At 36.4% G+C, this 26,568-nt stretch overlaps 2 protein-coding genes across 2 annotated transcripts in view; one reads left to right on the top strand and one right to left on the bottom strand.

The window, feature by feature from the left end:
- The window catches only part of LOC127710864 (perlucin-like protein), a 378,664-nt gene that overhangs the window by 84,463 nt on the left and 267,633 nt on the right, over positions 1 to 26,568 (bottom strand). The window lies entirely within an intron of this gene.
- Positions 1 to 26,568, top strand: part of LOC127710863 (lithostathine-1-alpha-like) — a 174,174-nt gene that overhangs the window by 17,306 nt on the left and 130,300 nt on the right. Inside the window, exons 2-3 of the mRNA XM_052216825.1 lie at positions 7,509 to 7,639; positions 8,256 to 8,318. Of these exons, the coding sequence (XP_052072785.1) occupies positions 7,549 to 7,639; positions 8,256 to 8,318 (154 nt within the window). The 5' untranslated portion in view covers positions 7,509 to 7,548. The remainder of the gene's footprint in view (positions 1 to 7,508; positions 7,640 to 8,255; positions 8,319 to 26,568) is intronic.

The following is a 26,568-nucleotide window of genomic DNA, read 5'->3' as shown; positions in this document are numbered from 1 at the left end:
GAATTGCTACTTTTCTTCAGCAATTCTTTTACAACAGAATACTCAACACAAGTCTTAATGGGATCAATTACTGCCTCATGAACATTTTGTGAATTGTCCTTTCTTTTTGTACCAAAATGGCTTATCAAGTTGTCAAGATAGTTTGAATCAGCTTCAGAAAGACATGAACTATTTGGATCAAGGACAGTAAATGAATTTATAATTTCAGAGTCAGGAAACCAACTCTGTAAACTCTCAACAACTTTTTTGACTAAGTACTTTCTACAGAATAAAAAATCAGATCTCTGCTTTTGAAAATCAAGAACATCATGAATTTGGTTAAACATAGATGTCATTGGGAACACTGTTGGTGGGTCATTTGTAATTTTCTTTAAAAATTCTTTAAAGTATGGCCCATCAGTAGTTTCCAAGATTTGTATAGCTGTTATGGCACCATCTATATTACTCTTGATGTCTGCGAACAAAAGTTTGTCTTTCTGCATACATTTACATAAAAGCCCCAAAATACCAACCAGATCTGCACAAAAATATGTGGTTGCTAAAAATTTAAAACATGCAGCATTTTTGAGGATTCCATTGGCAGTAACACCATGAGAAGGGTCATTTGATGTTGTGTGTAGACATGAAATAACACTTTCTAAACAGCCAACTAGGCTTTCAACACAGTCACTAAATGACAACCACCTGGTAAAAAATACCTGTTTTAACTTTAAGGCATCTGACTGTTCATGCAGAAGTTTACTTTTTTCCAACAATCGGCAAAACTTTGGTGAAAACATGCATAATTTACCTAACCTATTAACAACCTCTAAATATTTTACCATGTAAGGTATTTGTTTTGCTGTCTTTTCACTGGCAAAAGCAAGTCGATGAGCAAGGCAATGGACAGTTAAAATGAAAGGATTTACATTTTTTGCAAGTGTTGTAACACCTTTTTTCACACCAGTCATGACTGAAGCACCATCAGATGCAAATCCTATCATTTTAGACATATCCAGTCCTTTTTCATGTAAATCTGACTGTAAGCTATCATAGATTTCACTGGATGTACACCCAGACAATTCTTTGACAGCTAGAAAATGTGACTGAATCTTACCATGAACATCAACATATCGAATAAAGATCATTAGAGTTGTTCTGTTAGAACAGTCAGTGCCCTCGTCAATTTGAATTGAAAAAAAGGAGGATGACTTTACTGAAGACAAAATATTTGACTGAATTACATCACTTAATGTATCATAAATGTCATCAACAGAGTCATGGTGAGTATAATTCATCGGTACACCCATTGCACGATCATCTTTGGAATTGGAGGTTGAGGAACCATCATCACAGTCACTTGTTGTAGATGTGGTACCACCACCAGAAGCACTTGTGATTCTTTGCAGAGGTTTCAACTCCTCACAACCCTGAAATGTAAATATATGTTTTCATTAATAAAATTGTATTTGAAACGTGTTATTTATTTATTATTATACAATATAATATAATTGACATTTTTAATAATCCAGAACACCTTGGCATAATCATATAATATTAACACTACCTAACCCCCTCCCCCATGATTTGTTTTGTGCACATTTAGTTTTCAGTGGCTTGGTTGTTTTGATTGTTTCTTTGCCCAAATTATCTTCTTATGTCTTTTAATTTGAATACAGAAGTAATTGTACATAAAATTAACATATTATTTAATTCAAACTACATTGAACATTTTGAATCCATCTTTTAAAAAAAACTTTTGTTTTTATTTAAATAAACGTACATTCAAAACTTGAAGCTCAGTCAAAGCGTTGATTTTTCTGTTTGCAATATGCTCCTTTCCCCTGTCAATGTGCAGTTTCTAACCATGGTACAACCATGGTTAACCGTGGTCAACCATGGTGGTATGGAGATGATTGACCATGGTTTGACAAAATTGTTAATTTGCCGACCATGGTTAACCATGGTTTTGATGACCATGGTTGACTCATCAATAACCATGATTCCAAACATGGTCAACCATGGTTGGAACCGTAGTCAACCATGGTAGGAACCATGGTCAACCGTGGTAGGACCATGGTCTTCAAAAACCATGGTTAACCATGGTCGGCCATTTAACAATTTTGTCAAACCATGGTCAACCATCTCCATTAAACCATGGTTAACCATGGTTGGCCATTTAACATTTTTGTCTAATCATGTTTAAAATGTTAAATGGCCGACCATGGTTAACCATGCTTCCTACTGGCATGTTTCCTACAATCTACAATTTCTTGAAACACTGATCGTCTACTTGTTACGACGCCTTGTATACTTCTCTTCCTTTCTGTACATCAGGACTACGAACAAAGGCTGAATTACAGATTTGCATGAAAATCTTTAAAGATACCCAGGCAGATGTGTTCATCCATAATGGCATAAAGCTGTTTCCACCTGCAAGAACATAAAATTTCCCACAAAGAATCAATAGCTCCTGATATTTTAAAAAAAAAAGTTTTTAAGGATCAAATTCAATTTTATTTAATCAATGTTCTTTTTATTTTATTTTGCAAATTTTCAATAAAAACAAACACATTTTATTCGTCAAATAATTGTAACCCCCCTTTTTTACCTTTCAAACAAACTGTCAAAAGTGAAAAGAAGAATGATTGATGTGTTATTAATTATTTTAACACATCCACACTTGTCATCTTGTACAATTTTATCAATTATACCTGGCATTCAAAACATTTCATTTATCACAGTTTATAATGTTTATGCTGACATTGAGATGCTGACTGACTAATTAAAGTAATTTAAAGACCACTTTCTGATGTGTTCAAATGAGAGCCTTATCAAATACCGTAACAATTTTTCTATCCTATAAACAAAATATCAAACAGATTTCCTGTAAATATACTTATCTGATGACAAATCTGCTTTATGTGACAATTCTGACCATCAGTCTCTTTACTTGAATTTAAAAGCGCGAAATAACATTTGCTGACGTCACGTGACTTTTGTTCCAAGTCATTTAAATGTTTCACTCTGAGTGAATCATTGCTAACGGTGGGTGATAATAATTGACATTGACGTCGCATGCTTTCCGGTGAAAAAAACATCAACAATCCATAAGGGGACGACCATTTGATATTCTGGGGGGGGCCAGGAGGATTTTGAAAATAAATAACTCAGCCTTGATAATCACAAAAATAAATGGTTTGTTCTGTGGTAGTTTGAAAATAAATTACCTGACTTTCAATGTATTGAAAATAAATAACTCAGCAAGTCTAATCGAAAGTATGAGATGGCACCAGATTCTTCATAAATTCATCTTTTTTCCAAAAAAAAAATCGGGAAACACTTCCCATATCTTTTAATAATAAAAGTATAAATATTATTTAAATATACTTGAAATGTCAGAAAATTGGTTTCATTTAACTTGAGGTTAATTGTCTCAGGAACACTTGCCTCACTTTTATTAAATCAGGGCCTTAACTACATTGAGACAAATGCCTCATGTAGGAAATTTCAAAACCAAACGCTTGTCTCCATATCAAATTGTGTTCACCGTGAGTGCCTTGCAAGAAGCAAGTTCTGTTCTCCCTCAGACGTAGCCCCTGATTTTTCGGGATCAATGTTTCTTATTTATTTGTCTTTTGTTCATTGATTGCCCTTCTGTATTCTGTTAGTGTTGCTTTCATTTTGTAATTTAGTAATTTTATTATTAACTTGATCATGAGTTTAAAAAACACAGCAGCCACAGACTTAACTATGTGAATTACATTTTTGCTTTTAACATCATGCATATTTGTCTTTTGATGTTGTTCCTAGAAACTTAAGTCTTACACTTAATCTATAACGTGAGACCAAAATATTGTCATAAAATTATTAAAACAGAACTTGCATTTTCAGTTTAAGAAAGGGTCTGGGGAACACCCAGAAGGCATGATTTTGCATCATTTGTTCTATAGCTTCTTGGGCCTTCAGCGGTTCAAAAACCCTTCAAAAAAAATTTTGCCTCGCTCTGCTCGGCAAAACATGTTTGCCAATACTTTTAGCAGAGCCTTAGTTTCAACCAAACTTTAATACTGTGTATGTATGCAATACATGTATATGCATTGGGCGATATAAAAGATTCATTTCTGTAGAGGATAATAATTAATTCTGATTAAATGGTACATAATGACTTGACTATACATGAATTATTTATAATAAACAAATAATTTAAAAATTGTATGTTTTCGAATATTATAAATATAGTTGTGAAAATAAATAATCAGTCCCTTGCTTTAATGAAAATGAAAAATCTTGCTTCAATAGTGCAGAAAATAGATAATCTGTCCTCTTAGTTTACAAAAATAAATAACCGATCCAAAACAAATCCTCCTGGCCCCCCCCCCCCCCAGAATATCAAATGGTCGTCCCCTAATCATTAATCTGAAATGTTTTCAAGTTCTTAAAATATGCCGTATGATGATAAAGAGAGGCAGATTTATGAACTTGGAGATTGAGTCAGAAATTACGTCTTTGGAAGAAAGAAATAATAGTTTGACAGTGTACCACTGTAAAAAAAAAACGAGAAGAATAAATACTGAAAGTAAGTTCCAGTTTGTAAAAGTCCCAGATTTCATCCGACTGTCTCTATCTATTTCTGTTACTGTAGCGTAACTGTTCAGGTAGAACTGCTCAGTTTATTTATGTTTTCAAATGTAAAGAGAATATATTTTTATTGACATAAACATGAAAGGAGAGAGCCAGAACTTACATCTTGGGAAGAAAGAATTTAAAAATTGTTATTGAACAGTACAAATGTACCACTGAAAAACGAGCATAATTTGAATATTAAAAGTCTCAAAGTAAGTTACAGTTTGTTATAAATTCCCATGGTTAATATGACTTTATGAGGCAGGTGTTACCTGTGAAAGGGGACGAAGTCTGTATCAATTGTTTTTTTCAATTCTAACATATTTTAATGTTAAAAAAAAGAAAGGAAATACCGTAACGTTTTCGATGTTGGTCCAGTTGTAAGGGATTTTAGATATGACGTTATTACGTCGTTTTCAATGTAAACAAAGAAACGCTATCATCAGGTTACGTTTTTTTTTTCTTATCAAAAGATAATTAAAATGAAATTGTTATTGTGCTTATTCCTAGACTGAGAAATATATATTTTACTCAAAGTGTCATGACAAACGAGACCAGAAGAAAGAAAGAGATTTCTGTACAAACGCTAACCCGAATAATTCAGTCCTTCCCTGTGATCGACTCTCCCACTCCCATCGTAGAGCAATGGAATATAACGACTGAATTATTCGGTTTCACAAATGCGGGAAAATAAAAAAGTTAGAAAATAAAAAGTTAACAATTTTGAGTTCATTAGTACATGTAGAATGAAATTATTATTATTATTTTTTTATTGATTTTTCTACTGTAATTGGGGACTTCATCCCCATATAAACCAGATCTTTTTTAATTCACCATGGTTCAGGTTGCCAAGTTGCCCATGGTCAGATGCAAGACCATGGTCACAAAGGTAGAAAACCATGGTTGTCAAACTCACCATGGTCACAAAGGCAGTAAACCATGGTTGTCAAATTGACCATGGTCAACCACGGTTGATTAGAGCATGGTCAACCATGGTCAATGGTCAACCATGGTCACAAAAGTGGAAAACCATAGTTGACCATGGTTTTCAGCACATCCAACCATGGTTTGACCATGGTTATCAATGGTTAGCGATGGTAACCATGGTCAACCATGGTTGCATTTTGACAGGGGTTCTTTCGTATTCACATTTTCTTTTAAAAAAAAACCCGGCCCATTTGTTAAAAAACCAGAACGTTTTGAAATTTGCTCTCGAAAAACCAGGACAATGTAAATAAAGGCAACAGTAGTATACCTGTGTTCAAACGCTGAATTTTAAGTGAAATTTAAGGAATTCAGAATAAGATGAACAGTCATGAATAAAATCATTATACTTGCGAAATAGCAGGGGAAAAACAAAACAAAAGAAAATTAAACAATTTACAATAACCTTGCAGTATTATGATATATAGGAATTCTCTGAATGCTTTTAAAACGTTCTTTAGAACCGAGTACATGATTGATACATATTACAGAAGCGAACTCCTGGGTTTAGAAAACTAAGGAATAACAGTGAAAAATCAGAAAAAAAATATAATAAAAACAAATATTCTACTAAAAGAGAACTCCCCGCAAAAAATAAGATTACAGTAACAAAAACCTTAATCCGCCCATGTACTATTTCCCATTGACAGTAACATTTGAAGTGAATGGATTATCCAATAAAAAATTAAAACAACACTTGACTGCATATATACGTCCGAAGCGCATTTCTGTATATACCTACATCCGGAACGCTCAAAGCTTAATATTTGAAAGCCAGGTAAATATAAGAACCGAAACAATTGAAGAGGTGTATGGCCAAAAGGGACATTAAAAATAGCAAAATCCATCTAAGGGTAACTTTGCCCGAGGGAGTTGAAACCTGTTTCTTTATAATTTATATATAAACGGCCTATTTTAAATGATTGGTTGTTGGTTGCCAGTGGCAAATATTTCATGCATGTTCAGGACGATAACAATTTAACAATATTAAAATACAATAGGTAGCTACGTCCTGTAATAGAATCCGTTCAGGATGAAGGTCGGCAGGTTTAGATCGCCACTGGAAAATGAGGATATATTTGATAGGTCAGAATTTTTGCAACCAACGAACCACTCATAGAGTTGTTGTAAGGGTTCGTAATGTATAGAGAGCGTGGCACTCTCCTACACACCCCATTCTGACTGGACGTGGCTGCGTACTTGTATTTTGCTCAAAGTTGATAGTCGCACGATAACTTAAAAAAGTGCAAATAACAAATAAGGAACTATCCCTTTTTACAAAAATCAAATATCCCGTTTCGTTTTATTCGCTATTTAAAAATTGCAGTAATCATGGTAATAACAAAGATGACAAGTAATTTCTGCATATTGTTCATTTAGTGAGAGAATCAAAGTCTGTCAAAATCATGTATTACTAATGACAATAAATCAAATAGTGAATTAGACTGTTTCAGGCAAAAAGATCATAGGTACTTGGGGACAGGACAATTTTTTTTAGACTTCCACCTTTTTTCCAAAATCGGATATTTGTTTTGTTTTGTTTTAATTCCATTTATTTTCGCGTTTTTCAATATATATGTTATCTCCAACACGGTTCATGTAGTTATTCTGAATATGAAAGAACCTTTAGTAGCACTGCGAGCATTGTCATCACATACCCTCTTTTTCCATAGAAGTTTACTCACATATCAAACACTTATGCTACTTTGTATTCTAAACACCGAAAATTAACAGTTATACATGTATAAGAATAAGAATATTGTATTTTCCAATTAAAGGGCCCTATAAAGAGCTGTTATGACATTACATACAAATACATAAGATTATGGTAGATATTCTATTATTTTACTCGTACGAAAATTAGTAGGCGACTTGATTAAGCTAGTATAATTTTTAAATATTCATCCTCTATTTTTCAGACAATATCATCAAGACAGTACCCAGAGACAGTAAATCATCATGATTCGTGTTGCTATGATTACACTTCTCGTCGTGATTTGTACGGCACTTATTGTGGAAGCCAAAGCTGTACATAGAAGAAAGAGGAATAGTACGCATCTATATTTAAACTTCTATTTCTAGAAAAATCTATTGTACATTTCTTTACGTATTTTTGTGATTTTTTTATGATAGACTCCCTATTTTCACACGATCGGGCATCCAAATGTTATATTCCTTTTCATGCTTCTACAAGTCAAGAGTGATTTTTTTGTAACAGATACCTATAACTTTAGTCCTTATATATTCGATTATAAAAGTAAATGTCTCATGTCGTGCAAGAAAATTAATTACTTTTTTTTATTACAAAAGGAGTATATCTATTTGCAGCAATCTTCATGTTTGAACAACGCGAATAAGCATCAATCCGAAAGTGACTGAACAACACAAGTTCACACAGAACGTGAAAAGTAACTTAAATCCGATTCAATTATAACATTAACAAGTATCTCCAAAAACACATGGTCGAGACAGACCGGTTTAGCACAAGCACAACATCTATGATTTTTTTTTAACGAACACAATATTATGTCCAGTGTTCAATTGTTGGTAAACAAAAAAGAAGATATATCTATAATTTGTATCGTCCATTAGGTGAAGTCGACCTTTCCAGCTCAATTAAAATGAGTTTAACAGACAGTTCTTAAATTTTATTTTCATTGTTGTAGGTGAGAGTCCAAGACTAAAACGAGCATGGGATTATTATTCCCATCTTAAAGTTGAACCTCCAGGTATGTTACTGTAATTGTAAGATGTTTTCAATGTTTCAGAAATAGTTTCCATTTTGTAAACCAAGGTAATTTTCCATATTGACTGATGAGAGTAATGTTCAAGTTATCGCATTGATTAAGAAATCATTCAGAAATTAAGGGCTACTCCCAATTCCCTGTTCCTGATATCAGAAGGTAAATTCAGACAAGCACTACGGATCATGGATGCACGAAATTAATAATCTAACGCATTCTTTTTATTTTCATGATGTCAACCATGATAATTGTTGACTTGGACTGATAAGTGTAATGTTTTGATAACCATGCATTCACATGGTGCCAATTTTGATTATTGTTGACTTGGACTGATTAGTGTAATGTTTTAATAACCGTTCCCATGGTGTCAACCATGATCATTGTTGACTTGGACTTATTAGTGAAATGTTTTAATAACTGTTCCCATGGTGTCAACCATGATCATTATTGACTTGGACTGATTAGTGTAATGTTTTAATAATCGTTCCCATGGTGTCAACCATGATCATTGTTGACTTTGACTGATAAATGTAATGTTTTAATAACCGTTCCCATGGTGACTTGGACTGATTAGTGAAATTTTTCAATAACTGTTCCCATGGTACCAACCATTGTCATTGCTGACTTTGATGGGTGTAATGTTTTAATAACCTTCCCATGGTGCCAACCATGGTTATTTTTGACTTGGACTGATTGGTGAAATGTTTAGATAACCGTTCCCATGAATGATGGTGCCAACCATGATCATTGCTAACTTTGATGGGTGTAATGTTTTAATAACCGTTCACATGGTGCCAACCATGGTCATTGTTGACTTGGACTGATTAGTGTAATGTTTTAATAACCGTTCCAATAGTGCCAACCATGATCATTGTTGACTTGGAATGATTAATGTAATGTTTTAATTACCGTTCACATTGTGATAACCATGAGCATTGTTGACTGCGACTGATAAGTGTAATATTTTAATAACCGTTTACATGGTGCCAATCATGGTCATTGTTGACTTGGACTGATAACTGTAATGTTTTAATAATAGTTCCCATGGTGCCAACATGGTCATTGTTGACTTGGACTGATTAGTGTAATGTTTTTAATAACCGTTCCCATGGTGCCGTGTTGACTTGGACTGATTAGTGTAATGTTTTAATAACCGTTCACATGGTGCCAACCATGGTCATTATTGACTTGGACTGATAACTGTAATGTTTTAATAATAGTTCCCATGGTGCCAACATGGTCATTGTTGACTTGGACCGATTAGTGTAATGTTTTAATAACCGTTCCCATGGTGCCAACCATGATCATTGTTGACTTTTACTGATTACTGTAATGTTTTAATAATCGTTCCCATGGTGCCAACCTTGATCATTGTTGACTTCGACTGATTAGTGTAATGTTTTAATAACCGTTTCCATGGTGCCAACTATGGTCATTGCTGACTTTGATGGGTGTAATGTTTTAGTAATCGTTCCCATGGTGCCAACCATGGTCTATGTTGACTTTGATCATGTTGATGGGTGCAATGTTTTAATAATAATTTCTATGGTGCCAACCATGATCATTGCTGACTGTCACTCATTAGTGTAATGTTTAAATAACCGTTACCATGGTCATTGTTGACTTTGATAGGTGTGATGTTTTAATAACCGTTCCCATGGTGCCAACCATGATCATTGTTTACTTTGATGGGTGTAATATTATAATAACCGTTCCCATGGTGCCAACGATGATCATTGTTGACTTCGACTGATTAGTGTAATGGTTTAATAACCGTTCCCATGGTGCCAACAATGGTCATTGCTGACTTTGATGGGTGTAATGTTTTAATAACCGTTCTCATGTTGCCAACCATGGGCATTGCTGACTTTGATGGGTGTAATGTTTTAATAATCGTTCCCATGGTACAAATCATGATCATTGTTGACTGCGACTGATTAGTGTAATGTTTTAATAACCGTTCCCATGGTGCCATGTTGACTTGGACTGATAAGTGTAATGTTTTAATAACCGTTCCCATGGTGCCAACCATGGTCATTGTTGAGTTTGATCTTGTTGATGGGTGTAATGTTTTAATAATCGTTCCCATGGTGCCAATCATGATCATTGTTGACTGCGACTGATTAGTGTAATATTTTAATAACCGTCCAGACGGTGCCAATCATGGTCATTGTTGGCTTGGACTGATTAGTGTAACGTTTTTAATTACCGTTCCCATGGTGCCGTGTTTACTTGGACTGATTAGTGTAATAAGTTTAAATAACCGTTCCCATGGAAGATGGTGCCAACCATGATCATTGCTAACTTTGATGGATGTAATGTTTTAAAAACCGTTCACATGGTAACAACCATGGTCATTGTTGACCTTGACTGATTAGTGTAATGTTTTTATAAACGTTCCCATGGTGCCAACCATGATCATTGTTGACTTGGACTGATTACTGTAATGTTTTAATAATCGTTCCCATGGTGCCAACCTTGATCATTGTTGACTTCGACTGATTAGTGTAATGTTTTAATAACCGTTCCCATGGTGCCAATCATGGTCATTGCTGACTTTGATGGGTGTAATGTTTTAATCATCGTTCCCATGGTGCCAGCCATGGTCTATGTTGACTTTGATCATGTTGATGGGTGCAATGTTTTAATAATAATTTCTATGGTGCCAACCATGATCATTGCTGACTTGCACTCATTAGTGTAATGTTTAAATAACCGTTACCATGGTCATTGTTGACTTTGAAAGGTGTAATGTTTTAATAACCGTTCCCATGGTGCCAACCATGGTCATTGTTTACTTTGATGGGTGTTATGTTATAATAACCGTTCCCATGGTGCCAACCATGATCAGTGTTGACTTCGACAGATTAGTGTAATGGTTTAATAACCGTTCCCATGGTGCCAACAATGGTCATTGCTTACCTTGATGGGTGTAATGTTTTAATAACAGTTTCCATGGTGCCAAACATGGTCATTGTTGACTTGGACTAATTAGTGTAATGTTTTAATAACGGTTCATATGGTGCCAACCATGATCATTGTTGACTTTGATGGGTGTAATGTTTTAATAACCGTTCTCATGTTGCCAACCATGGGCATTGCTGACTTTGATGGGTGTAATGTTTTAATAATCGTTCCCATGGTACCAATCATGATCATTGTTGACTGCGACTTATTAGTGTAATGTGTTAATAATCGTTGCCATGGTGCCAACCTTGATCATTGTTGACTTCGACTGATAAGTGTAATGTTTTAATAACCGTTCCCATGGTGCCAACCATGGTCATTGCTGACTTTGATGGGTGTAATGTTTTAATAATCGTTCCCATGGTGCCAACCATGGTCATTGTTGACTTTGATTGGTGTATTTGTTTTAGTTACCGTACTCATGGTGCCAACCATGATCATTGTTGACTTGGACTAATTAGTGTAATGTTTTAATAATCGTTCCCATTGTGATAACCATGATCATTGTTGACTGCGACTGATTAGTGTAATGTTTTAATAACCGTTCACATGGTGCCAATCATGGTCATTGTTGACTTGGACTGATTAGTGTTATGTTTTTAATAACCGTTCCCATGGTGCCGTGTTGGCTTGGACTGATTAGTGTAATGTTTTAATAACCGTTCCCATGGTGCCAACCATGATCATTGTTGACTTGGACTGGTTACTGTAATGTTTTAATAATCGATCCCATGGTGCCAACCTTGATCATTGTTGACTTCGACTGATTAGTGTAATGTTTCAATAACCGTTCCCATGGTACCAACCATGGTCATTGCTGACTTTGACAGGTGTAATGGTCGTTGCTTACTTTGATGGGTGTAATGTCTTAAATTACCGTTCTCATGGTGCCAAGCATGGTCATTGTTGACTTGGACTGATTAGTGTAATGTTTTAATAAGCGTTCCAATGGTGCCAATCATGATCATTGTTTACTTGGACTGATTAGTGTAATGTTTTAATAACCGCTCACATGGTGCCAACCATGGGCATTGCTGACTTTGATGGGTGTGATGTTTTAATAATCGTTCCCATGGTGCCAACCATGATCATTGTTGACTGCGACTGATTAGTGTAATGTTTTAATAACCGTTCACATGGTGCCAATTATGGTCATTGTTGACTTCGACTGATTAGTGTAATAATTTAATAACCGTCCAGATGGTGCCAATCATGGTCATTGTTGACTTGGACTGATTAGTGTAACGTTTATAATAACCGTTCCCATGGTGCCGTGTTGACTTGGACTGATTAGTGTAATAAGTTTAAATAACCATTCCCATGGATGATGGTGCCAACCATGATCATTGCTGACTTTGATGGATGTAATGTTTTAATAACCGTTCACATGGTAACAACCATGGTCATTGTTGACTTTGACTGATTAGTGTAATGTTTTAATAACCGTTCCAATGGTGCCGTGTTGACTTGGACTGATTAGTGTAATGTTTTAATAACCGTTCACATGGTGCCGTGTTGACTTGGACTGATTAGTGTAATGTTTTAATAACCGTTCCAATGGTGCCAATCATGATCATTGTTGACTTGGACTGATTAGTGTAATGTTTTTAATAACCGTTCCAATGGTGCCGTGTTGACTTGGACTGATTAGTGTAATGTTTTAATAACCGTTCCCATGGTGCCAACCATGGTCATTGTTGACTTGGACTGATTAGTGTAATGTTTTAATAACCGTTCACATGGTGCCAACCATGGTCATTGTTGACTTTGATGGGTGTTATGTTTTAATAACCGTTCCCATGGTGACGTGTTGACTTAAACTGATTAGTGTAATGTTTTAATAACCGTTCCAATGATGCCAACCATGATCATTGTTGACTTTGACTGATTACTGTAATGTTTTAATAATCGTTGCCATGGTGCCAACCATGATCATTGTTGACTTGGACTGATTACTGTAATGTTTTAATAATCGTTGCCAAGGTGCCAACCTTGATCATGGTTGACTTCGACTGATAAGTGTAATGTTTTAATAACCGTTCCCATGGTGCCAATCATGGTCATTGCTGACTTTGAAGGGTGTGATGTTTTAATAATCGTTCCCATGGTGCCAACCATGGTCATTTTTTACTTTGATCATGTTGATGGGTGTAATGTTTTAATAATAATTTCTATGGTGCCAACATGGTCATTGTTGACTTGGACTGATTAGTGTGATGTTTTAATAATCGTTCCCATGGTGCCAACCATGATCATTGTTGACTGCGACTGATTAGTGTAATGTTTTAATAACCGTTCACATGGTGCCAACTATGGTCATTATTTACTTCGACTGATTAGTGTAATATTTTAATAACCGTCCAGATGGTGCCAATCATGGTCATTGTTGACTTGGACTGATTAGTGTAACGTTTTTAATAACCGTTCTCATGATGCCGTGTTGACTTGGACTGATTAGTGTAATAAGTTTAAATAACCGTTCCCATGGAAGATGGTGCCAACCATGATCATTGCTGACTTTGATGGATGTAATGTTTTAATAACCGTTCACATGGTAACAACCATGGTCATTTTTGACTTTGACTGATTAGTGTAATGTTTTAATAACCGTTCACATGGTGCCGTGTTGACTTGGACTGATTAGTGTAATGTTTTAATAACCGTTCCAATGGTGCCAATCATGATCATTGTTGATTTGGACTGATTAGTGGAATGTTTTAATAACCGTTCCAATGGTGCCGTGTTGACTTGGACTGATTAGTGTAATGTTTTAATAACCGTTCCAATGGTGCCAATCATGATCATTGTTGACTTGGACTGATTAGTGGAATGTTTTAATAACCGTTCCAATGGTGCCGTGTTGACTTGGACTGATTAGTGTAATGTTTTAATAACCGTTCACATGGTGCCGTGTTGACTTGGACTGATTAGTGTAATGTTTTAATAACCGTTCACATGGTGCCGTGTTGACTTGGACTGATTAGTGTAATGTTTTAATAACCGTTCCAATGGTGCCAATCATGATCATTGTTGACTTGGACTGATTAGTGTAATGTTTTAATAACCGTTCCAATGGTGCCGTGTTGACTTGGACTGATTAGTGTAATGTTTTAATAACCGTTCACATGGTGCTGTGTTGACTTGGACTGATTAGTGGAATGTTTTAATAACCGTTCCAATGGTGCCGTGTTGACTTGGACTGATTAGTGTAATGTTTTAATAACCGTTCACATGGTGCCGTGTTGACTTGGACTGATTAGTGTAATGTTTTAATAACCGTTCCAATGGTGCCAATCATGATCATTGTTGACTTGGACTGATTAGTGTAATGTTTTAATAACCGTTCCAATGGTGCCGTGTTGACTTGGACTGATTAGTGTAATGTTTTAATAACCGTTCACATGGTGCCGTGTTGACTTGGACTGATTAGTGTAATGTTTTAATAACCGTTCCAATGGTGCCAATCATGATCATTGTTGACTTGGACTGATTAGTGTAATGTTTTAATAACCGTTCCAATGGTGCCGTGTTGACTTGGACTGATTAGTGTAATGTTTTAATAACCGTTCACATGGTGCCGTGTTGACTTGGACTGATTAGTGTAATGTTTTAATAACCGTTCACATGGTGCCGTGTTGACTTGGACTGATTAGTGTAATGTTTTAATAACCGTTCCAATGGTGCCAATCATGATCATTGTTGACTTGGACTGATTAGTGTAATGTTTTAATAACCGTTCCAATGGTGCCGTGTTGACTTGGACTGATTAGTGTAATGTTTTAATAACCGTTCACATGGTGCCGTGTTGACTTGGACTGATTAGTGTAATGTTTTAATAACCGTTCCAATGGTGCCAATCATGATCATTGTTGACTTGGACTGATTAGTGTAATGTTTTAATAACCGTTCCAATGGTGCCGTGTTGACTTGGACTGATTAGTGTAATGTTTTAATAACCGTTCACATGGTGCCGTGTTGACTTGGACTGATTAGTGTAATGTTTTAATAACCGTTCCAATGGTGCCAATCATGATCATTGTTGACTGCGACTTATTAGTGTAATGTTTTAATAATCGTTCCAATGGTGCCAACCATGGTCATTGTTGACTTTGATGGGTGTAATGTTTTAATAACCGTTCCCATGGGGCCAAGAATGGTCATTGCTGACTTTGATGGGTGTATTTGTTTTAGTAACCGTACCCATGGTGCCAACCATGATCATTGTTGACTTAGACTAATTAGTGTAATGTTTTAATAATCGTTCCCATTGTGATAACCATGATCATTGTTGACTGCGCCTGATTAGTGTAATGTTTTAATAACCGTTCACATGGTGCCAATCATGGTCATTGTTGACTTGGACTGATTACTGTAATGTTTTAATAATCATTCCCATGGTTCTAACCTTGATCATTGTTGACTTCGGCTGATAAGTGTAATGTTTTAATAACCGTTCCAATGGTGCCAACCATGGTCATTGCTGACTTTAATGGGTGTAATGATTTAATAATTGTTCCCATGGTGCCAACATGGTCATTGTTGACTTAGACTGATTAGTGTAATGTTTTAATAACCGTTCACATGGTGCCGTGTTGACTTGGACTGATTAGTGTAATGTTTTAATAACCGTTCACATGGTGCCGTGTTGACTTGGACTGATTAGTGTAATGTTTTAATAACCGTTCACATGGTGCCGTGTTGACTTGGACTGATTAGTGTAATGTTTTAATAACCGTTCACATGGTGCCGTGTTGACTTGGACTGATTAGTGTAATGTTTTAATAACCGTTCACATGGTGCCGTGTTGACTTGGACTGATTAGTGTAATGTTTTAATAACCGTTCCAATGGTGCCAATCATGATCATTGTTGACTTGGACTGATTAGTGTAATGTTTTAATAACCGTTCCAATGGTGCCGTGTTGACTTGGACTGATTAGTGTAATGTTTTAATAACCGTTCACATGGTGCCGTGTTGACTTGGACTGATTAGTGTAATGTTTTAATAACCGTTCCAATGGTGCCAATCATGATCATTGTTGACTTGGACTGATTAGTGTAATGTTTTAATAACCGTTCCAATGGTGCCGTGTTGACTTGGACTGATTAGTGTAATGTTTTAATAACCGTTCACATGGTGCCGTGTTGACTTGGACTGATTAGTGTAATGTTTTAATAACCGTTCCAATGGTGCCAATCATGATCATTGTTGACTGCGACTTATTAGTGTAATGTTTTAATAATCGTTCCAATGGTGCCAACCATGGTCATTGTTGACTTTGATGGGTGTAATGTTTTAATAACCGTTCCCATGGGGCCAAGAATGGTCATTGCTGACTTTGATGGGTGTATTTGTTTTAGTAACCGTACCCATGGTGCCAACCATGATCATTGTTGACTTAGACTAATTAGTGTAATGTTTTAATAATCGTTCCCATTGTGATAACCATGATCATTGTTGACTGCGCCTGATTAGTGTAATGTTTTAATAACCGTTCACATGGTGCCAATCATGGTCATTGTTGACTTGGACTGATTACTGTAATGTTTTAATAATCATTCCCATGGTTCTAACCTTGATCATTGTTGACTTCGGCTGATAAGTGTAATGTTTTAATAACCGTTCCAATGGTGCCAACCATGGTCATTGCTGACTTTAATGGGTGTAATGATTTAATAATTGTTCCCATGGTGCCAACATGGTCATTGTTGACTTAGACTGATTAGTGTAATGTTTTAATAACCGTTCACATGGTGCCGTGTTGACTTGGACTGATTAGTGTAATGTTTTAATAACCGTTCACATGGTGCCGTGTTGACTTGGACTGATTAGTGTAATGTTTTAATAACCGTTCACATGGTGCCGTGTTGACTAGGACTGATTAGTGTAATGTTTTAATAACCGTTCCAATGGTGCCAATCATGATCATTGTTGACTTGGACTGATAAGTGTAATGTTTTAATAACCGTTCCAATGGTGCCAATCATGATCATTGTTGACTTGGACTGATTAGTGTAATGTTTTAATAACCGTTCCAATGGTGCCGTGTTGACTTGGACTGATTAGTGTAATGTTTTAATAACCGTTCACATGGTGCCGTGTTGACTTGGACTGATTAGTGTAATGTTTTAATAACCGTTCCAATGGTGCCAATCATGATCATTGTTGACTTGGACTGATTCGTGTAATGTTTTAATAACCGTTCCAATGGTGCCGTGTTGACTTGGACTGATTAGTGTAATGTTTTAATAACCGTTCACATGGTGCCGTGTTGACTTTGACTGATTAGTGTAATGTTTTAATAACCGTTCCAATGGTGCCAATCATGATCATTGTTGACTTCGACTGATTAGTGTAATGTTTTAATAACCGTTCCAATGGTGCCGTGTTGACTTGGACTGATTAGTGTAATGTTTTAATAACCGTTCACATGGTGCCGTGTTGACTTGGACTGATTAGTGTAATGTTTTAATAACCGTTCACATGGTGCCGTGTTGACTTGGACTGATTAGTGTAATGTTTTTAATAACCGTTCACATGGTGCCGTGTTGACTTGGACTGATTAGTGTAATGTTTTAATAACCGTTCCAATGGTGCCAATCATGATCATTGTTGACTTGGACTGATTAGTGTAATGTTTTAATAACCGTTCCAATGGTGCCGTGTTGACTTGGACTGATTAGTGTAATGTTTTAATAACCGTTCACATGGTGCCGTGTTGACTTGGACTGATTAGTGTAATGTTTTAATAACCGTTCCAATGGTGCCAATCATGATCATTGTTGACTTGGACTGATTAGTGTAATGTTTTAATAACCGTTCCCATGGTGCCAAGAATGGTCATTGCTGACTTTGATGGGTGTATTTGTTTTAGTAACCGTACCCATGGTGCCAACCATGATCATTGTTGACTTAGACTAATTAGTGTAATGTTTTAATAATCGTTCCCATTGTGATAACCATGATCATTGTTGACTGCGCCTGATTAGTGTAATGTTTTAATAACCGTTCACATGGTGCCAATCATGGTCATTGTTGACTTGGACTGATTACTGTAATGTTTTAATAATCATTCCCATGGTTCTAACCTTGATCATTGTTGACTTCGGCTGATAAGTGTAATGTTTTAATAACCGTTCCCATGGTGCCAACCATGGTCATTGCTGACTTTAATGGGTGTAATGATTTAATAATTGTTCCCATGGTGCCAACATGGTCATTGTTGACTTAGACTGATTAGTGTAATGTTTTAATAATAGTTCCCATGGTTCTAACCTTGATCATTGTTGACTTCGGCTGATAAGTGTAATGTTTTAATAACCGTTCCCATGTAGCCAACCATGGTCATTGCTGACTTTAATGGGTGTAATGATTTAATAATTGTTCCCATGGTGCCAACATGGTCATTGTTGACTTAGACTGATTAGTGTAATGTTTTAATAATAGTTCCCATGGTGCCAACCTTGATCATTGTTGATTTGGACTGATAAGTGTAATGTTTTTAATAACTGTTCCCATGGTTCCGTGTTGACTTGGACTGATAAGTGTAATATTTTAATAACCGTTCCCATGGTGACAACCATGATCATTGTTGACTTGGACTGATTACTGTAATGTTTTAATAATTATTCCCATGGTTCTAACCTTGATCATTGTTGACTTCGACTGATAAGTGTAATGTTTTAATAACCGTTCCCATGGTGCCAACCATGGTCATTGCTGACTTTAATGGGTGTAATGATTTAATAATTGTTCCCATGGTGCCAACCATGGTCATTGTTGACTTGGACTGATTACTGTAATGTTTTAATAATCGTTGCCATGGTGCCAACCTTGATCATTGTTGACTTCGACTGATTAGTGTAATGTTTTAATAACCGTTCCCATGGTGCCAACCATGGTCATTGCTGACTTTCATGGGTGTAATGTTTTAATAATCGTTCCCATGGTGCCAACCTTGATCATTGTTGACTTTGACTGATTAGTGTAATGTTTTAATAACCGTTCACATGGTGCCGTGTTGACTTGGACTGATTAGTGTAATGTTTTAATAACCGTTCCAATGGTGCCAATCATGATCATTGTTGACTTGGACTGATTAGTGGAATGTTTTAATAACCGTTCCAATGGTGCCGTGTTGACTTGGACTGATTAGTGTAATGTTTTAATAACCGTTCCAATGGTGCCAATCATGATCATTGTTGACTTGGACTGATTAGTGGAATATTTTAATAACCGTTCCAATGGTGCCGTGTTGACTTGGACTGATTAGTGTAATGTTTTAATAACCGTTCACATGATGCCGTGTTGACTTGGACTGATTAGTGTAATGTTTTAATAACCGTTCACATGGTGCCGTGTTGACTTGGACTGATTAGTGTAATGTTTTAATAACCGTTCCAATGGTGCCAATCATGATCATTGTTGACTTGGACTGATTAGTGTAATGTTTTAATAACCGTTCACATGGTGCTGTGTTGACTTGGACTGATTAGTGTAATGTTTTAATAACCGTTCCAATGGTGCCGTGTTGACTTGGACTGATTAGTGTAATGTTTTAATAACCGTTCACATGGTGCTGTGTTGACTTGAACTGATTAGTGGAATGTTTTAATAACCGTTCCAATGGTGCCGTGTTGACTTGGACTGATTAGTGTAATGTTTTAATAACCGTTCACATGGTGCCGTGTTGACTTGGACTGATTAGTGTAATGTTTTAATAACCGTTCCAATGGTGCCAATCATGATCATTGTTGACTTGGACTGTTTAGTGTAATGTTTTAATAACCGTTCCAATGGTGCCGTGTTGACTTGGACTGATTAGTGTAATGTTTTAATAACCGTTCACATGGTGCCGTGTTGACTTGGACTGATTAGTGTAATGTTTTAATAACCGTTCACATGGTGCCGTGTTGACTTGGACTGATTAGTGTAATGTTTTAATAACCGTTCCAATGGTGCCAATCATGATCATTGTTGACTTGGACTGATTAGTGTAATGTTTTAATAACCGTTCCAATGGTGCCGTGTTGACTTGGACTGATAAGTGTAATGTTTTAATAACCGTTCACATGGTGCCGTGTTGACTTGGACTGATTAGTGTAATGTTTTAATAACCGTTCCAATGGTGCCAATCATGATCATTGTTGACTTGGACTGATTAGTGTAATGTTTTAATAACCGTTCCAATGGTGCCGTGTTGACTTGGACTGATTAGTGTAATGTTTTAATAACCGTTCCAATGGTGCCAATCATGATCATTGTTGACTTGGACTGATTAGTGTAATGTTTTAATAACCGTTCCAATGGTGCCGTGTTGACTTGGACTGATTAGTGTAATGTTTTAATAACCGTTCACATGGTGCCGTGTTGACTTGGACTGATTAGTGTAATGTTTTAATAACCGTTCCAATGGTGCCAATCATGATCATTGTTGACTTGGACTGATTAGTGTAATGTTTTAATAACCGTTCCAATGGTGCCGTGTTGACTTGGACTGATTAGTGTAATGTTTTAATAACCGTTCACATGGTGCCGTGTTGACTTGGACTGATTAGTGTAATGTTTTAATAACCGTTCCAATGGTGCCAATCATGATCATTGTTGACTTGGACTGATTAGTGTAATGTTTTAATAACCGTTCCAATGGTGCCGTGTGGACTTGGACTGATTAGTGTAATGTTTTAATAACCGTTCACATGGTGCCGTGTTGACTTGGACTGATTAGTGTAATGTTTTAATAACCGTTCCAATGGTGCCAATCATGATCATTGTTGACTTGGACTGATTAGTGTAATGTTTTAATAACCGTTCCAATGGTGCCGTGTTGACTTGGACTAATTAGTGTAATGTTTTAATAACCGTTCACATGGTGCCGTGTTGACTTGGACTGATTAGTGTAATGTTTTAATAACCGTTCCAATGGTGCCAATCATGATCATTGTTGACTTGGACTGATTAGTGTAATGTTTTAATAACCGTTCCAATGGTGCCAACCATGGTCATTGTTGACTTTGATGGGTGTAATGTTTTAATAACCGTTCCCATGGGGCCAAGAATGGTCATTGCTGACTTTGATGGGTGTATTTGTTTTAGTAACCGTACCCATGGTGCCAACCATGATCATTGTTGACTTAGACTAATTAGTGTAATGTTTTAATAATCGTTCCCATTGTGATAACCATGATCATTGTTGACTGCGCCTGATTAGTGTAATGTTTTAATAACCGTTCACATGGTGCCAATCATGGTCATTGTTGACTTGGACTGATTACTGTAATGTTTTAATAATCATTCCCATGGTTCTAACCTTGATCATTGTTGACTTCGGCTGATAAGTGTAATGTTTTAATAACCGTTCCAATGGTGCCAACCATGGTCATTGCTGACTTTAATGGGTGTAATGATTTAATAATTGTTCCCATGGTGCCAACATGGTCATTGTTGACTTAGACTGATTAGTGTAATGTTTTAATAACCGTTCACATGGTGCCGTGTTGACTTGGACTGATTAGTGTAATGTTTTAATAACCGTTCACATGGTGCCGTGTTGACTTGGACTGATTAGTGTAATGTTTTAATAACCGTTCACATGGTGCCGTGTTGACTTGGACTGATTAGTGTAATGTTTTAATAACCGTTCCAATGGTGCCGTGTTGACTTGGACTGATTAGTGTAATGTTTTAATAACCGTTCACATGGTGCCGTGTTGACTTGGACTGATTAGTGTAATGTTTTAATAACCGTTCACTTGGTGCCGTGTTGACTTGGACTGATTAGTGTAATGTTTTAATAACCGTTCACATGGTGCCGTGTTGACTTGGACTGATTAGTGTAATGTTTTAATAACCGTTCACATGGTGCCGTGTTGACTTGGACTGATTAGTGTAATGTTTTAATAACCGTTCCAATGGTGCCAATCATGATCATTGTTGACTTGGACTGATTAGTGTAATGTTTTAATAACCGTTCCAATGGTGCCGTGTTGACTTGGACTGATTAGTGTAATGTTTTAATAACCGTTCACATGGTGCCGTGTTGACTTGGACTGATTAGTGTAATGTTTTAATAACCGTTCCAATGGTGCCAATCATGATCATTGTTGACTTGGACTGATTAGTGTAATGTTTTAATAACCGTTCCAATGGTGCCGTGTTGACTTGGACTGATTAGTGTAATGTTTTAATAACCGTTCACATGGTGCCGTGTTGACTTGGACTGATTAGTGTAATGTTTTAATAACCGTTCCAATGGTGCCAATCATGATCATTGTTGACTGCGACTTATTAGTGTAATGTTTTAATAATCGTTCCAATGGTGCCAACCATGGTCATTGTTGACTTTGATGGGTGTAATGTTTTAATAACCGTTCCCATGGGGCCAAGAATGGTCATTGTTGACTTAGACTAATTAGTGTAATGTTTTAATAATCGTTCCCATTGTGATAACCATGATCATTGTTGACTGCGCCTGATTAGTGTAATGTTTTAATAACCGTTCACATGGTGCCAATCATGGTCATTGTTGACTTGGACTGATTACTGTAATGTTTTAATAATCATTCCCATGGTTCTAACCTTGATCATTGTTGACTTCGGCTGATAAGTGTAATGTTTTAATAACCGTTCCAATGGTGCCAACCATGGTCATTGCTGACTTTAATGGGTGTAATGATTTAATAATTGTTCCCATGGTGCCAACATGGTCATTGTTGACTTAGACTGATTAGTGTAATGTTTTAATAACCGTTCACATGGTGCCGTGTTGACTTGGACTGATTAGTGTAATGTTTTAATAACCGTTCACATGGTGCCGTGTTGACTTGGACTGATTAGTGTAATGTTTTAATAACCGTTCACATGGTGCCGTGTTGACTTGGACTGATTAGTGTAATGTTTTAATAACCGTTCACATGGTGCCGTGTTGACTTGGACTGATTAGTGTAATGTTTTAATAACCGTTCACATGGTGCCGTGTTGACTTGGACTGATTAGTGTAATGTTTTAATAACCGTTCCAATGGTGCCAATCATGATCATTGTTGACTTGGACTGATTAGTGTAATGTTTTAATAACCGTTCCAATGGTGCCGTGTTGACTTGGACTGATTAGTGTAATGTTTTAATAACCGTTCACATGGTGCCGTGTTGACTTGGACTGATTAGTGTAATGTTTTAATAACCGTTCCAATGGTGCCAATCATGATCATTGTTGACTTGGACTGATTAGTGTAATGTTTTAATAACCGTTCCAATGGTGCCGTGTTGACTTGGACTGATTAGTGTAATGTTTTAATAACCGTTCACATGGTGCCGTGTTGACTTGGACTGATTAGTGTAATGTTTTAATAACCGTTCCAATGGTGCCAATCATGATCATTGTTGACTGCGACTTATTAGTGTAATGTTTTAATAATCGTTCCAATGGTGCCAACCATGGTCATTGTTGACTTTGATGGGTGTAATGTTTTAATAACCGTTCCCATGGGGCCAAGAATGGTCATTGCTGACTTTGATGGGTGTATTTGTTTTAGTAACCGTACCCATGGTGCCAACCATGATCATTGTTGACTTAGACTAATTAGTGTAATGTTTTAATAATCGTTCCCATTGTGATAACCATGATCATTGTTGACTGCGCCTGATTAGTGTAATGTTTTAATAACCGTTCACATGGTGCCAATCATGGTCATTGTTGACTTGGACTGATTACTGTAATGTTTTAATAATCATTCCCATGGTTCTAACCTTGATCATTGTTGACTTCGGCTGATAAGTGTAATGTTTTAATAACCGTTCCAATGGTGCCAACCATGGTCATTGCTGACTTTAATGGGTGTAATGATTTAATAATTGTTCCCATGGTGCCAACATGGTCATTGTTGACTTAGACTGATTAGTGTAATGTTTTAATAACCGTTCACATGGTGCCGTGTTGACTTGGACTGATTAGTGTAATGTTTTAATAACCGTTCACATGGTGCCGTGTTGACTTGGACTGATTAGTGTAATGTTTTAATAACCGTTCACATGGTGCCGTGTTGACTAGGACTGATTAGTGTAATGTTTTAATAACCGTTCCAATGGTGCCAATCATGATCATTGTTGACTTGGACTGATAAGTGTAATGTTTTAATAACCGTTCCAATGGTGCCAATCATGATCATTGTTGACTTGGACTGATTAGTGTAATGTTTTAATAACCGTTCCAATGGTGCCGTGTTGACTTGGACTGATTAGTGTAATGTTTTAATAACCGTTCACATGGTGCCGTGTTGACTTGGACTGATTAGTGTAATGTTTTAATAACCGTTCCAATGGTGCCAATCATGATCATTGTTGACTTGGACTGATTCGTGTAATGTTTTAATAACCGTTCCAATGGTGCCGTGTTGACTTGGACTGATTAGTGTAATGTTTTAATAACCGTTCACATGGTGCCGTGTTGACTTTGACTGATTAGTGTAATGTTTTAATAACCGTTCCAATGGTGCCAATCATGATCATTGTTGACTTCGACTGATTAGTGTAATGTTTTAATAACCGTTCCAATGGTGCCGTGTTGACTTGGACTGATTAGTGTAATGTTTTAATAACCGTTCACATGGTGCCGTGTTGACTTGGACTGATTAGTGTAATGTTTTAATAACCGTTCACATGGTGCCGTGTTGACTTGGACTGATTAGTGTAATGTTTTTAATAACCGTTCACATGGTGCCGTGTTGACTTGGACTGATTAGTGTAATGTTTTAATAACCGTTCCAATGGTGCCAATCATGATCATTGTTGACTTGGACTGATTAGTGTAATGTTTTAATAACCGTTCCAATGGTGCCGTGTTGACTTGGACTGATTAGTGTAATGTTTTAATAACCGTTCACATGGTGCCGTGTTGACTTGGACTGATTAGTGTAATGTTTTAATAACCGTTCCAATGGTGCCAATCATGATCATTGTTGACTTGGACTGATTAGTGTAATGTTTTAATAACCGTTCCCATGGTGCCAAGAATGGTCATTGCTGACTTTGATGGGTGTATTTGTTTTAGTAACCGTACCCATGGTGCCAACCATGATCATTGTTGACTTAGACTAATTAGTGTAATGTTTTAATAATCGTTCCCATTGTGATAACCATGATCATTGTTGACTGCGCCTGATTAGTGTAATGTTTTAATAACCGTTCACATGGTGCCAATCATGGTCATTGTTGACTTGGACTGATTACTGTAATGTTTTAATAATCATTCCCATGGTTCTAACCTTGATCATTGTTGACTTCGGCTGATAAGTGTAATGTTTTAATAACCGTTCCCATGGTGCCAACCATGGTCATTGCTGACTTTAATGGGTGTAATGATTTAATAATTGTTCCCATGGTGCCAACATGGTCATTGTTGACTTAGACTGATTAGTGTAATGTTTTAATAATAGTTCCCATGGTTCTAACCTTGATCATTGTTGACTTCGGCTGATAAGTGTAATGTTTTAATAACCGTTCCCATGTAGCCAACCATGGTCATTGCTGACTTTAATGGGTGTAATGATTTAATAATTGTTCCCATGGTGCCAACATGGTCATTGTTGACTTAGACTGATTAGTGTAATGTTTTAATAATAGTTCCCATGGTGCCAACCTTGATCATTGTTGATTTGGACTGATAAGTGTAATGTTTTTAATAACTGTTCCCATGGTTCCGTGTTGACTTGGACTGATAAGTGTAATATTTTAATAACCGTTCCCATGGTGACAACCATGATCATTGTTGACTTGGACTGATTACTGTAATGTTTTAATAATTATTCCCATGGTTCTAACCTTGATCATTGTTGACTTCGACTGATAAGTGTAATGTTTTAATAACCGTTCCCATGGTGCCAACCATGGTCATTGCTGACTTTAATGGGTGTAATGATTTAATAATTGTTCCCATGGTGCCAACCATGGTCATTGTTGACTTGGACTGATTACTGTAATGTTTTAATAATCGTTGCCATGGTGCCAACCTTGATCATTGTTGACTTCGACTGATTAGTGTAATGTTTTAATAACCGTTCCCATGGTGCCAACCATGGTCATTGCTGACTTTCATGGGTGTAATGTTTTAATAATCGTTCCCATGGTGCCAACCTTGATCATTGTTGACTTTGACTGATTAGTGTAATGTTTTAATAACCGTTCACATGGTGCCGTGTTGACTTGGACTGATTAGTGTAATGTTTTAATAACCGTTCCAATGGTGCCAATCATGATCATTGTTGACTTGGACTG

This window comes from Mytilus californianus, unplaced genomic scaffold (genome assembly GCF_021869535.1).
Source record: "Mytilus californianus isolate M0D057914Y unplaced genomic scaffold, xbMytCali1.0.p SCAF_8, whole genome shotgun sequence".
Lineage (NCBI taxonomy): Eukaryota > Metazoa > Mollusca > Bivalvia > Mytilida > Mytilidae > Mytilus > Mytilus californianus.
The sequence above is the reverse complement of the archived record's forward strand: the minus strand, read 5'-3'. Positions and strand labels throughout refer to the sequence as shown.